The sequence below is a fragment of the Vulpes vulpes genome, chromosome 6 (assembly GCF_048418805.1).
Source record: "Vulpes vulpes isolate BD-2025 chromosome 6, VulVul3, whole genome shotgun sequence".
In the NCBI taxonomy this organism is placed as follows: domain Eukaryota; kingdom Metazoa; phylum Chordata; class Mammalia; order Carnivora; family Canidae; genus Vulpes; species Vulpes vulpes.
In genome coordinates this window covers 70194467-70207029 of record NC_132785.1, presented here as the reverse complement: position 1 = coordinate 70207029, position 12563 = coordinate 70194467, and the positions used below count along the sequence as shown (strand labels likewise).

Genomic DNA, 12563 nt, shown 5'->3' with positions numbered 1-12563 from the left:
AAAACTTGGTAATGTGATTTTTTTTTTTTTACTGGAAAATAAGAATATCCTAAAATACCTGTTTATTTACCTAATATTTTAATTTTTCAGTATTTTCTAGAAAATAAAGTAGGTCTGTTTGGATATTTTTCTTCCATAAGATTTTGGAAACACTACATTATGTGTTTTTTAAAGTTATTTTCTATATTCTGTAGTGTGGAGGGCTAAATACCTATTATTCATCTCAGGTGAACAATTATAATGTAGTGACTGATTTTTCCCATATTTGCACACCTTGGTATTGGAATTTTAATGGTCTGTTATAACACAACACCAAACAAAGTAAAGTCTTTTAGTTGCACAAGTAGCTTAAATATGCCTTTACTCTCATTCCTTGATTGCTACCTAGGAGTGTTGTCTTGTGACTAAGAGTTGTAAATGTTTTTAGAGTCACTTGTCCATATCAAGAAGACCTCAGAAAACTGCACAAATCATAATGTTTTATGAGTCCATATTCTAATGCCCTAGTCGGCTGTGCCACATAACTCCATCTTTTTGACTCAGTTTTTGAAAATTATAGATATGTTATGAAATAATTTATTGTACTTTGTCACGATATACAGCCAAAATGTAGTAAAGCTTTTCCTACTCCATCCTGTGACCTTTTGCTCTCTTTTGTCTACTCTAACTATGACCAAAAGCAAAATGTTTACTTACACTAATGTGAGTTTGATTTTTAAGGAATAAAATCCATGAAACTGTTCATCAGTAGTTATAGCTTTGCAGCCTTTGCTAAATTAGCATAAAGTAAACTGAAAACCAAAACTGCTTTGAAGAAAATTAGGAAAACTTCATAGTAAAGGTTAGTTGTATTCTTATGCTGTCAATCTTGAAATACATTTCTAAACACTTGCACATTCCAGTTGCTCATGCTCAGCCAGAGAAGACTTTGGGAAATAAAAGTTAATCTATATGCCTCTTGGAAAATTCTAGATACCTGTCAGGTTGTTCTACCCTGTTCAGCCATTACTGTCCACTGAAAATTTGGGGTGCACCTTTGAGCCATATGAAAAAGATGGAGCAGCTGGGACTCAAAATACTGGAACAGTATTAATTTGTTTTATTGTCTCCAGACAACCTTGAACTCACCCCCATGAATACTCTGAAGGGTTAACAGAATGGAGACAACTGGTAGTTGTTTTATAGGGAGGGACACAAAGGAAATAATAAGAGTGAATAGGATATGATGTAAGATGTAAGAGGGTAGGATTTGATGTAAAAGGGCTCCTTTTCTTTTTTCTTTTTTAAGATTTTATTTATCCATTCATGAGAGACACAGAGAAAGAGAGAGAGGCAGAGACACAGGCAGAGGGAGAAACAGGCTCCATGCAGGGAGCCCGATGTGGGACTCGATCCCCGGACTCCAGGATCACGCCCTGGGCCAAAGGAGGCGCCAACCGCTGAGCCATCCGGGCTGCCCAGGGCTCTTTTTCTGAAAGGACAAAGAGTATAAGAGTAGAGGATAGGCAGAAAGTTCACTATGATATAATAAGAACACATGAAAAGAAAAGTATTGCTTGTGTTTTCATGAGTGTAATCATCAAATCAGAGACTGTAAGACAGATTAAAACATAATGCTTTATTTAGCAATTTTTATCTCAAAGAGAAAAGACTAGACATCTGGATCCTGTGACCTCCAGAAGTAATAAAAATGGAAGAGTTTAGCTGCCTCGTAGATGAGAACTTCACAATAGATTGTCATCCTTTTATGATATCTCCAGCTCACTCACAGTGATTTAGCCCATTGAGGTTAGATTCACCTGGGTGTGGATGGTTGATAAAGAAGCATCCTCACCATCCTAGCCATAGTGAAGTGATTAGAATCATGACTTACACAGACATGTGATTGGGACTGATGATTATTTAACCTGAAATTTCTAAATAACCATCCCAACAAGCAAATCTCTTTTTGAATATTTATAGTAAGTAGCATAGTATAGTTTTAAGTCTTACTTTTCTCTGTTAAAGCATATTTGACTGAACATCACTAAACCTCTGATGCTTAAGAGCCAAATAGTTTGTAAAAAACATTACACTATTAATCAGAGTGTGCTTTGAATTCTATAATGATGCTGCACATTTCATCTAGCATTTACAATCTCACTGTTTACGTTAAAATATCTAATAATATTTGTGATATATATAACAGAATTATATAAAACTTGCCAGGATTAATGTTTTGTCCCACTTCATGTTTGTTTTTCATTGGACTTGCACCTGCAGGACATCAGCACAGTATATCAGATTTTTCCTGATGAAGTACTGGGTTCTGGGCAATTTGGAATTGTTTATGGAGGTAGGTTAGTTCACTAGTATTTTCATTGACATAGAATTTTAACTGCTTGTATTTAGAACAGTAAGATCTCCAAGGACAATATAAAAGACAAGGCCTATGTATATATATCTCTCTGTTTTACCTTTTCAGAAATTTCTCTTGAGATAGTCACTATCAGGAAAACTGGGTCTTTCCATCTTGTAAAAGAAGTTTTTCTAGTCCTAAAAAACTTCTTTTCTTAATTATTAACAAAATCTATACATGATACTGGTTAAATATTGGTTTATTTGGACAAAATGTTGAGAAGCAAGGAAGTTATAATTAATAAAATAATTAGTTCCATTTCCTTTTAGCACATTTTACCAGAACTCTACCAAAATCCATTCACATAACTAGACAAATCTTTTAATTCTAATATTCATGACAGCGTATTTCATTAAGGTTGTCATTTTTTATGTTTTTGAAATGAAGTACTAAATTCTTATCTTTTTTCTTATTATCAAGCTATTTGGTGGATTTATGATTTTAACCTCTGCTGTTTTTGATTCTGGCCAATTCAATTATATTGTTCAAGTCTTTAAGAAACATTTAATATTTATGTTTTACCTGTCCTATAAACTGACGTCACAGCTTGTAGTTCCTGGATATAATCAGTTAAAAAATTATCTTTTTTTTGTGAGGCAGGAGGGCTCTGAAATTATCACAATGCCTCAGTCAGTATTATTTATGATAGTATAATATGTGCTTTATTAGTGAAAAACTGATTAAGTTATATTCTGTCCTAAAAAATGATTTTGGCAGCACCTGGCTGGCCCAGTCAGTAGAGCATGCTACTCTTGACCTTGGGGTTGTGAGTCCGAGACCCACATTGGGCGTGGAGTTTACTTAGAAAAAATTAAAAAATAAGAAGTAAGTTTGATTCTTATAAAATGCTCAAATGATAATTTTTGATGGAAAAACCCACCAATGAATCAGCAGACACTGTGTTTTTTGTTAATGCGTTAACAGTATAACAGTGCTACACAGAGTATTGCTCTACAGTATAATAGTTGCTTGCAAAACAAAAAGCCATGTGATATAGAACATAGTAAATATACATAACTGCACAGAGTATGGGGTGAGAAATGAGGTTGGAGAGAACAGAAGGTGCCAGATAATTTGTACTACCCAGCACTGACAGACCAGGCCCAGGTGGAGGCCTCCATAAGGAAACTGAAAAGTTAAGACTGGACACATTGGGGATGAAATAGATGAGAACAGCTATCCGAAGAGAGGTCAAGTACTGTAAACAGTAACAAATGATTGGAGACGAGAGAAGAGAGTAAAATCAGTTTGAACAGAGATTGCAGTGGGTCAAAGAGTAAGTGATGTCAAGGAAGTAGGGAATGAAAACAGGACGATCTGGTAGTGAAGGAAGGAGGAGTCAGAAGGAAGTCAGAGGAGTCAGAGGAAGAATGAGAGTGGAGTGTAGGGGGAAAGAACACCAGATTTACAACAAATGTCGATACAGAATTTCAGGTGAGTTTGTATGTGGAAAAAAACTTGAGGAATTAGGTCAATTTTTATGTTTTAATTTTCATATTTATTTAACACTTCTGTATTCTGTACCTACTATAGTATAGTAGTGTAGTAGTTAAGAGCTCAGGGGTACCCTAGAGACTCCCTAAAAAGTTTGTTGTGAGGCTTAAATGAGATGTAATGTATGTAAAAGACCTATCGTGTGATGACAGTGGTGACAATGAAGTGATGATAATGAAGGTTTCCAGAGTGTGTATAATTATCTGGACACTGTGTGCACCTTACACGTCTTATTTCGCCTAATGCTCACAACAACCTTACCTTTGAACATGAGAAACCTAAAACTCAGCAGCCTTAATGATTTGTGCAGGGTCACAGAGCTAGTAAGCGAGAGACAAGACTTTTTATTCTTTCCATTATAACCTGCATGGGTTTATCAGGACTCTATGCTTTCTTAAGGAGAGCATTTTGCTGGTGGTATAAGATTGTCTATATTAAGTAGCTCAATATCCTGTTTCTAAAATGTGTATTTTTATGAGAAAATATCAGGTTGTTGATATATATATATATATATATATATATATATATATATATATATATAGCTTTTAATTCCCACTTCCGTGTTCTAATTTGTGGTTAATTTTATAGTACATAATTGATTTAGAATAGTGGAGCTAAGAAATGAAACCTTTATGGATAGAAGTCAGTGCTCATTAGAAATGTTAATTTATTCAGTGAAATATTTTTATAATTCCCAAAATCGTCCTTGTAAATTCTGGTGTTCTTTAATATTGATGGTATTTAATAACACCATACTAATATTCTCCCCTTTTTTATTTTAAAGGAAAACATCGTAAAACAGGAAGAGATGTAGCTATTAAGATCATTGACAAACTCAGATTTCCAACTAAACAAGAAAGCCAGCTTCGTAACGAGGTTGCAATTCTACAGGTACTTCTTTGTTTTTCATTTGGGGTCTCTAAAATACTCCCTCAACTTCTGCAAAACAGAGAAAAAAGTTATTCCGGTATCTGCAGCATAGATTTTTGGGACCACTTTAAAATAACTGGAAAGGCAACTCGAGCATCAGACTACTGCCTGGGTAGTATCTCTCCTGAGTCTGGGCAGCAGTTGTTCTTTTTTCATGTACTTAATTCTGGGTTTTAATATATTATTAATGCTCACTAAATGGGTAATGTTTCAGCCTTTGCTCAGAGTGGACATGCTGAGACCATTTTGTTTTACATTATAAATGACCTTATCTTCATAAGCATTCCTCCTTTATGCTGTGATAATTATATGAATTGAGTACGGAACTGTCATCATATCAAGTACATGAGTAGTATATGCCTGAGAATCAGATCATCTTGGTATTGTTAATGTCCTTTTTGTCCTTTAGTACTGAGCATGTTACTTAACTCCTTTCATTAACAGTAATCCCTTTTTCAAACCAGATATGTTAGTCAAAGGTATTATGTGGTACATATAATTTTTGTAACCATTAAAACTTTTTCCATAGACTAAAAGGAAATTGAGCAACTGTTTTCTAAATGTGGTCAGCCTAGCTATTCAGTCTAGTAGCTATTCAGTCTAGACAATTAGGCCATTGATAAATTTCCATTTTTTATATATCCACTATAATTCTCTACTTGTACAAGCTGGTCATAATTTCTAATTCCTAGCTTCATTGAATAATTTTCATTTGAACATTGCTAACAAAACAAAACAGATTGCATTTCTTCATTTATTGTTTCATTTAACTGCCATTTATTGAGTTTCATAAAATAAAAAGTTGAAAAAGTTGCAGTTTTCTGCCCTAAAGGAGCTCATGTGCACAGACAACCAAAAATAATGCCTGCTATACATAGAAAAATAACATAGACTTTTCTGGGACTCAGAATTTCTGAAGATGGTGTTTTTGTGCTTTTGGACAACTATGTAACACAGAGAACTACCACAGTATTCTCTGTTTTCCTGGGGAAGATGATAACCACGCCTCTGATGATGCCAATTTCATAGATTCATAGCTTAGTGCTTGCTAATCAGTTACCAAAAAAGATTTTTTTTTTAGAAAATTCTTAACTTGGCAGCATTGAGCTGTAAATGACGTCTGAAATCTTTATAAATGACATCATGCCAAACCTGGCCCCTGCTCTCCCAGTCTCCACTCCCAAGAGGTGTCCTGAAGGCAGATCGTTTGCAACATGCCAACCTCCAGACTGGCATATGTACAGAGACATTTATCCTTCCTTACCAGACATGAGAGAAGCTTCCTGGCTAACGTGGCTCTGTCACTCTACATTTTATTGTGGTGGCAGAGAATGATTGGATAGAGGTTGTAGGTCTAATATTCCATGTCTAGGCCCTGTAATTGGCTTTCCTGAGCCTGTTTGTAGGTATCAGCTGCTAACTCCATAGTGAGGTAGAAAAATAAAATACCCTTGAGCATAAACTGCCTCCCACCTCCTCTTCTAAAAGAATAGATGCAATCAACAACTCAAATGCAATAAACAGACATCTGGCAAAATTTTCATTATGGTTTTCCAAAAAAATGTTTGTTTAGATTGAAAGTCAAGTTCTGCCTCTTGGGCATGTGGAGAGCTTGAACAGTTCTCATATTATGGCCTGGAATCTCAAAAATTCTCTTCACCTATCACTCATCCCCACTGTCCCTATCCATTCTTCACTTTATTCATGAAACTCCTATTAATTGAGTACATATCATGAGCTAAGCACTATCCTAGGTCCAGTGAATACAGTTGGGACAAGACACACAGACCCTTTTTGTTGTGGATCTTTTTTTTTTTTTTTTTTTTTTTTATTCCAGGTGGTTTTATTAAAGCACAGGGACAGAACTCATGGATGGAGAGAGCTGCCTGTTGTCATGGGTCTTAATTTGAATGACTCAGCTATACCTTCAGTCAGATGTTTGCAACTTATTTATGTGTTGAATTTTCATCAAATAACATGTACCATGAGTCTTACTAAGTCTTGGCTTAATTGTGTGCATGTACAGAATTCAGGAGTTCATAAGTTATTATAAAGTTGCCAATTGTTTCAACTTTGTTCATCAAAAATAAGGGTCTCATCCTTTCTCCCAACTGAAGCAGATGAAAAAAAAAAAAAAAACTTTTAAACCTTTTCACCATTGTCTGATTCATCAGCCTCTTCAGAAAGATTATAATTCAATATGCAGAGGCAGTGAAGTTCAAGCTCACCTCCTTTGAGTCTTTGCTCAGATATCATCCAGTGTCTAAGTATCATTCTTACCTCATTTAAAACTACATTCACTCAAACCCCCTCCCATCCCTGCCTCTGTACCTCTCTTACTCTAATCTGTGTTGTTTTTTTCTTCCATAGGACTTACCACCTTCTACTCTGTTATAGAATTTCATTTATTGTATTTGTTGTATGTTTCTCTCCCTACCCCCAACCCCAACCCCTTCACTAGAATATACACAGGTGGGTAGATATTCTTTTGCTTATTGATATATCCCAAACACCAGAAACTGTTCCTGGCACACATTACGTATTTAACAGATATTTGTTGAATGAATATTTATTGAATTAAAATTGTGCATAAACACCATCCTGTCACATAAAATGGCCTACATAGTATGCAACCAGGTAGGGGAAGTCTAAGCTGCATTTGTTATTAATGGTTAATTGGTTGGTTAGTTAAGGATTAACTCTGGTTAATGGGTGGGGTTAGTTCTTTGAAAACCCTCATAGCCTCATTTTATATTTCTTATCAAAAGTAAGAATTCTTAAAAAAAAAAAAAAAAAAAGTAAAAATTCTTTTTGGACCTGAAAAGACAAAGTAAAGTGGTAATGGGGATAGAGAATGGGGGTTAGAATTCTCACTAACTGTTATGTTCAGAAAAAGTAACATCATTGAAATTAACTGGACAGTGAGGAAAGTTTTATTTTACTAATTTTGAGAAACAGAATTCTGTTGCTCTGGATATAAATGTGATTCCTAGAAGCATTTGGTATCCTCTTCCTTGTGGTCCCCTATTTACGAAATCTGGAGTTCTAGTTAATGGTTGTACTTGGTGTCTCATGAGTCCTGCCCAGTCCCCTTCCTCCTGATTCTATAGAAGTGGCAGTGTGGGCTGAGGCAGAAATCCCTGCTCCTGCAGCTCTCCTAGTCCTCTGGTCACATTCTGATTTGTTTCTGTTGTTTGTAAAAAAGCACCTTTGCTCATAGCAGACTTCAAAGTCATGTAAATATGGAATATGTGAAACAGTAGAATTCTTTCTTTGTCCATTCTCTCCTTTCTGTATAACCTACATCAAGGCTTTCCAAAATCTGATTCAGTTACTAGAAAACTACGCTCTTCACATATTTTTGAATAGTTGAAAAATTAAAGCAAATGTGAATCTTACGGCCTAGATATCTCTTACATAGATCATTTCAAATAGCCCTGTTTTCATTAGGTGTAAATAGTTCATCATTATTATTGTGTTTCAAAAGAATGTTAATTAATGTAGATGGCAAATGTTTCATAAAATCCCCAAGGGATCCTACTTATATTATTATTTTTAAAGTTGGATCTTGATTTTTTTTTAAGAAAAGTAAATTTGAAATTATTTTCTTTTCTATTCATGAAAACAAAATAAGATTGTTGTTTGATGATTAGGGATATCACAGAAAACTGACCTTTTGCAAGGAGATGCAACTATATCTTATAAAACTTAGAAACTTAAAATCTAGAGCAAATAATAGTGGTATGATATATTTAATACACTTCATCAACACAGACTTGTTCAGTCAGAATTATAACACTAGCACTTCTGTTTATGATACAATGTGTGAAAGCATTTTGGAATTTAAAAAGGACTGAATATAGAATACATAATATAGAAAAAATACCTAAAAATTTTATAAGCCATAAATTAAATGTATCCCCTTGCACTTACCTCTAAAATGACCTCTATTATTCTGGTTTCTCTGTGATGAGGCACTCCTCTTCCCATTTAAGTGTTTCTTAACTTAAAACAAAAGCAACAACCAAATGTGGTCTTTATTTGTCTAGGCTGCCTTGTACAGGTGCATCCGGTCCCCCCTTTTGTATAGTAGCACTTTAGATTTGTGCTCTACTCTTCTTTCCATTCCTGTTCATAAATTCCTTTGTCTTTAGTTTCTACACCTTTCTTAAAGAAAGTGAGAGGTCCTTTTGCCACCCTCTTGTTTTCTACTTCTGCCCACCTATCACCTTTTGGCTATTTTTCAATCTTTACCCAGCTTCACTAATCTCAGTCCTTACATAGCATGGATCATTTGCTCCCTGACTCCCGTACTTAGAAGATCCAAGATCCTGTTTCAAATTCCCTGCTGGTTCCTCCCACCTTCTTCTTGAACTTCTCCTTTCTTTCATCTAAATGGCTTATGCTAATGTGAGACTCATTCCCAGAGTGAGGTCATCCACTTTAAGAGTGTCCTTTGTCATCCCTTCCCAGGTCATTCCTTGATTTATCTTTTGAGTTCTCATCTTCCACAGGCACTTGAGTCTCATATTTTTTACCTTAGGACATCTCCACTTTGCTGTGACAATCTCACCCCAAACCAACCGGCCTGAAACCAGACACAATCCTAATGTCTTTCCCTGCAAGATACTCTCTCCCTAACTTTGTGTTTTCATTCTTCCAGTTTCTAAGGCAAGAAACTTTTCCTCAATTTATAAAAATAGTAAGTCAATCATCAGTACCTGTGAAGTACTTCCCTTCTTTTATACAAAGGAATGTACTGAGTCTCTGGGCCATATAAAAATGAATGAAACCATTTAAGATGTACATCATCTAACTAGGCTGTCAGGTATAAGTAACTACAAGTCAGGATAGCTGTGAAAGCATAGTGAAAGAAATCATGGGCTATGACTGAGGCCAGGTTATTGGAATCAAGGAGAGCTTACAAGAGAAATATGACATTGTTGAAGTTTTGAAAGATTCATAGGTTTTGATAACCAAAGACATGTTGGAAAGGGTTATTAGGCTGAGGGGCCACCTTAGTAAAATAAATATTCTATGAAAAAATGAGTAGAAAAATTTAGCTCGTTTTAGAAGAGTTGCTTTCAAACATTTCATGTATCCTCAGAAAGAATTCTAAAAAACATACCTGATTGTATATTTTTAGGATGACAGCTAGAACTATTTTATCAGACACTTAAAGAGTTTTAATTTTGTACTATATTAAAAATATTGATATTTAAAAATAAGACTATTATATAACTCCTTTAAATGTATGCATTAGAATCTAAATGTTGTAGACATTGAGATTCTTTACCAATTATTTAAAAAAAAATATATGAATGGGCTACTCTTTAACAATATAATTCACAACATACCTTGTTTTCTTTGAATATATTTTACTTTTCCTACAAAATTTTATTGCAATGTAATGCATTTTTTTATACCTGAAAGTCTTTTATCAGTGTCCCCTTTCATAATTATTTACAATAAAAATAAGGGCATATTTTAAATTTCTTGATTACAACACTTCAGTAAGTGTTTAAGGCATTCCTTCGGGTTCAGTTCTCATTACAGTTAATAGTAAAAGCTTTATTCTGTAAAATTTTATCTATACTTGTTAAGCATAAAAAAATGTTACTGAAAATACACTATTTATTGAGATTGATTTTTTTTAAGATTTTATTTATTTATTCATGAGAGACACGGAGAGAGAGAGGAAGAGACATAGGCAGAGAGAGAAGCAGGCGCCATGCAGGGAGCCGAATGTGGGACTCTATCCCAGGCCTCCAGGATCACGCCCTGGGCCAAAGGCAGATGCTCAACCACTGAGCCACCCAGGCATCCTGAGATTGATTTTTTAATTTAGTTCATAAGTTGATGAGTGAATATTACTTACTGTTTGAATTAGACAGAATTCAGCAACCATCTTATTTCTTATTTTTAAACTATAGGAGCTAAATTGTAAGCCAAAATAAACAAAAACAGTGATTTATTTTCAGAAATTCATTTCAGTCCTCTCTCCATTGAAACCCATTAAATCTGTAATTGAAGCATTAATTAGAAACTAAGTTACAGATGAATGGATTTCCAAGCTAGAGTCATTCACTTCATACTGGGACAGTATTTTCATACTTTCTTTCTACCTTTCTCTCAGAGGATTTTTCTCCCCATGCCAAGGCACTCTAGTAATATTTGGAGTAAGAAGCATCCATAGGAAGGGAGAAAGATTATTATGAAAGGAAATGTGGGGATGGAGAATTTGAGAATTACACAGATATTTTCAGATCTGTATTAGAAGTTACTTGTGGATCAAGTTACTGCTATGATTCATTCATTCATTCCTTGTATGTCATTGCGTGCCCACCGTGTTCCAGGAAGTAAGGATATAGATATAAACAAAACAGATTTTCTTAAAACTCTATAAACAAAACAGATTTCCTAAAACTATGCTCTGCTCACATACTCTTAAAAATCCTTTTGTTCCCCAAGAATATGCTTACTTAGTTAGGAGACTGCTGTGGGACTTAGTATGCAAAAAGACCAGGAAGTGGCTTTCATGTGAGTTCATCGAGAACCTTAGATATTGTGCCAAGTTGATTGGACTTTATTATGCCTGGGTGATTATAAATTATTGAAATGTTTTGAAAAAATGTTACGATCAAATTAGCATTTGGAAATGGCATATTATAGAGAAAAAATGTCTAAAGGCAAGAAAGGCTTATTGGAGGCTATTTGCTATTTTCAGCTAGTAGTGAGTGACAAAATGCTCCTGTTCCTCTTCTTCCTTGCTACAAGATTGTCTTGGCTTCATCCTTAACATTACCATTGGCACTAATCTAGACTGAACTTTTAAATTTGTGTGTTGATTACTGCAACAGGTGATACTCTGATAGTTTGGTTCCCCACTCACCCAGCCACCCCTCTGTCATCATCTTACTGACCCTGCCTTTTCCCCTGGTCTATCCTGAAGACCACAACCAGATGAGTCTGTAGTGGGTTTCTATCCTATCCCTCCCTAGCCTAGTAGTTTTCTTATTTCATCAAATCTGTGTTTAGCATTGTAGGTTATCATGCTGGACTTTATCACTCCTATTCAACTGAGTCCTTCATTTCCCCTCAAGTTACTGTTTTCATCATACTCTTAACCTCTGGCCATTGCTCAGCTTTTGATTCCAAGCCTGGATGCCCATCTTGGTTTCCTTGTGATTGATCTTTAAGATCTATCAATCCTCCCTGTCTTATGCTGTTTTCCATAGCTCCTGTTTATTTATAGTTTCTTGTCTTCATATAAAGCAGTAATATTTAGCAAATACTTCTTGTGTAGTAATTAGATTATAAACAAATTTGAAAGTCTCAGCAATGCATTGTTTTCAGCTTCCACAATGCCTAGCACAGTAGTAAAGATATTATAAGTAACAAGTTAACATTTGACAAAATTGTCTTAAATCACATACTGTATTAAATCCTTTCTCAGGGCCTTTGCTATGAAACCTTTTGTATGAATCATTAAATTTTAGGCTCTAATTAGAAAATTATGGTATTTGGTGATGAGGGAGTTTATAGAATAGCTACTAATTGTTCCAGATGTTACAGGCTGTCTCAAAGCTGAATCCTGGGAGGGAAATTGGGCTTTGGGTGCAAAAGAAGTCAGAGAACACATCGGAACAATACCTTTAAAGACAGTGGAACCTCAAGATCAAGAGGGGATTCGGTAACATAGAGCTACACTGTGGTAGTGTATGGGTTTAGAAGTAGAATG

At 35.0% G+C, this 12563-nt stretch overlaps 1 protein-coding gene across 3 annotated transcripts in view; it reads left to right on the top strand.

Moving 5' to 3' along the window:
• Window positions 1-12563, top strand: part of PRKD1 (protein kinase D1) — a 319748-nt gene that overhangs the window by 272083 nt on the left and 35102 nt on the right. For all 3 annotated transcript variants that reach the window (XM_026007650.2, XM_026007651.2, XM_072761305.1), the window contains 2 exons: window positions 2263-2335; window positions 4677-4783. In XM_026007650.2, coding sequence (XP_025863435.2) covers window positions 2263-2335; window positions 4677-4783 — 180 coding nt within the window. The remainder of the gene's footprint in view (window positions 1-2262; window positions 2336-4676; window positions 4784-12563) is intronic.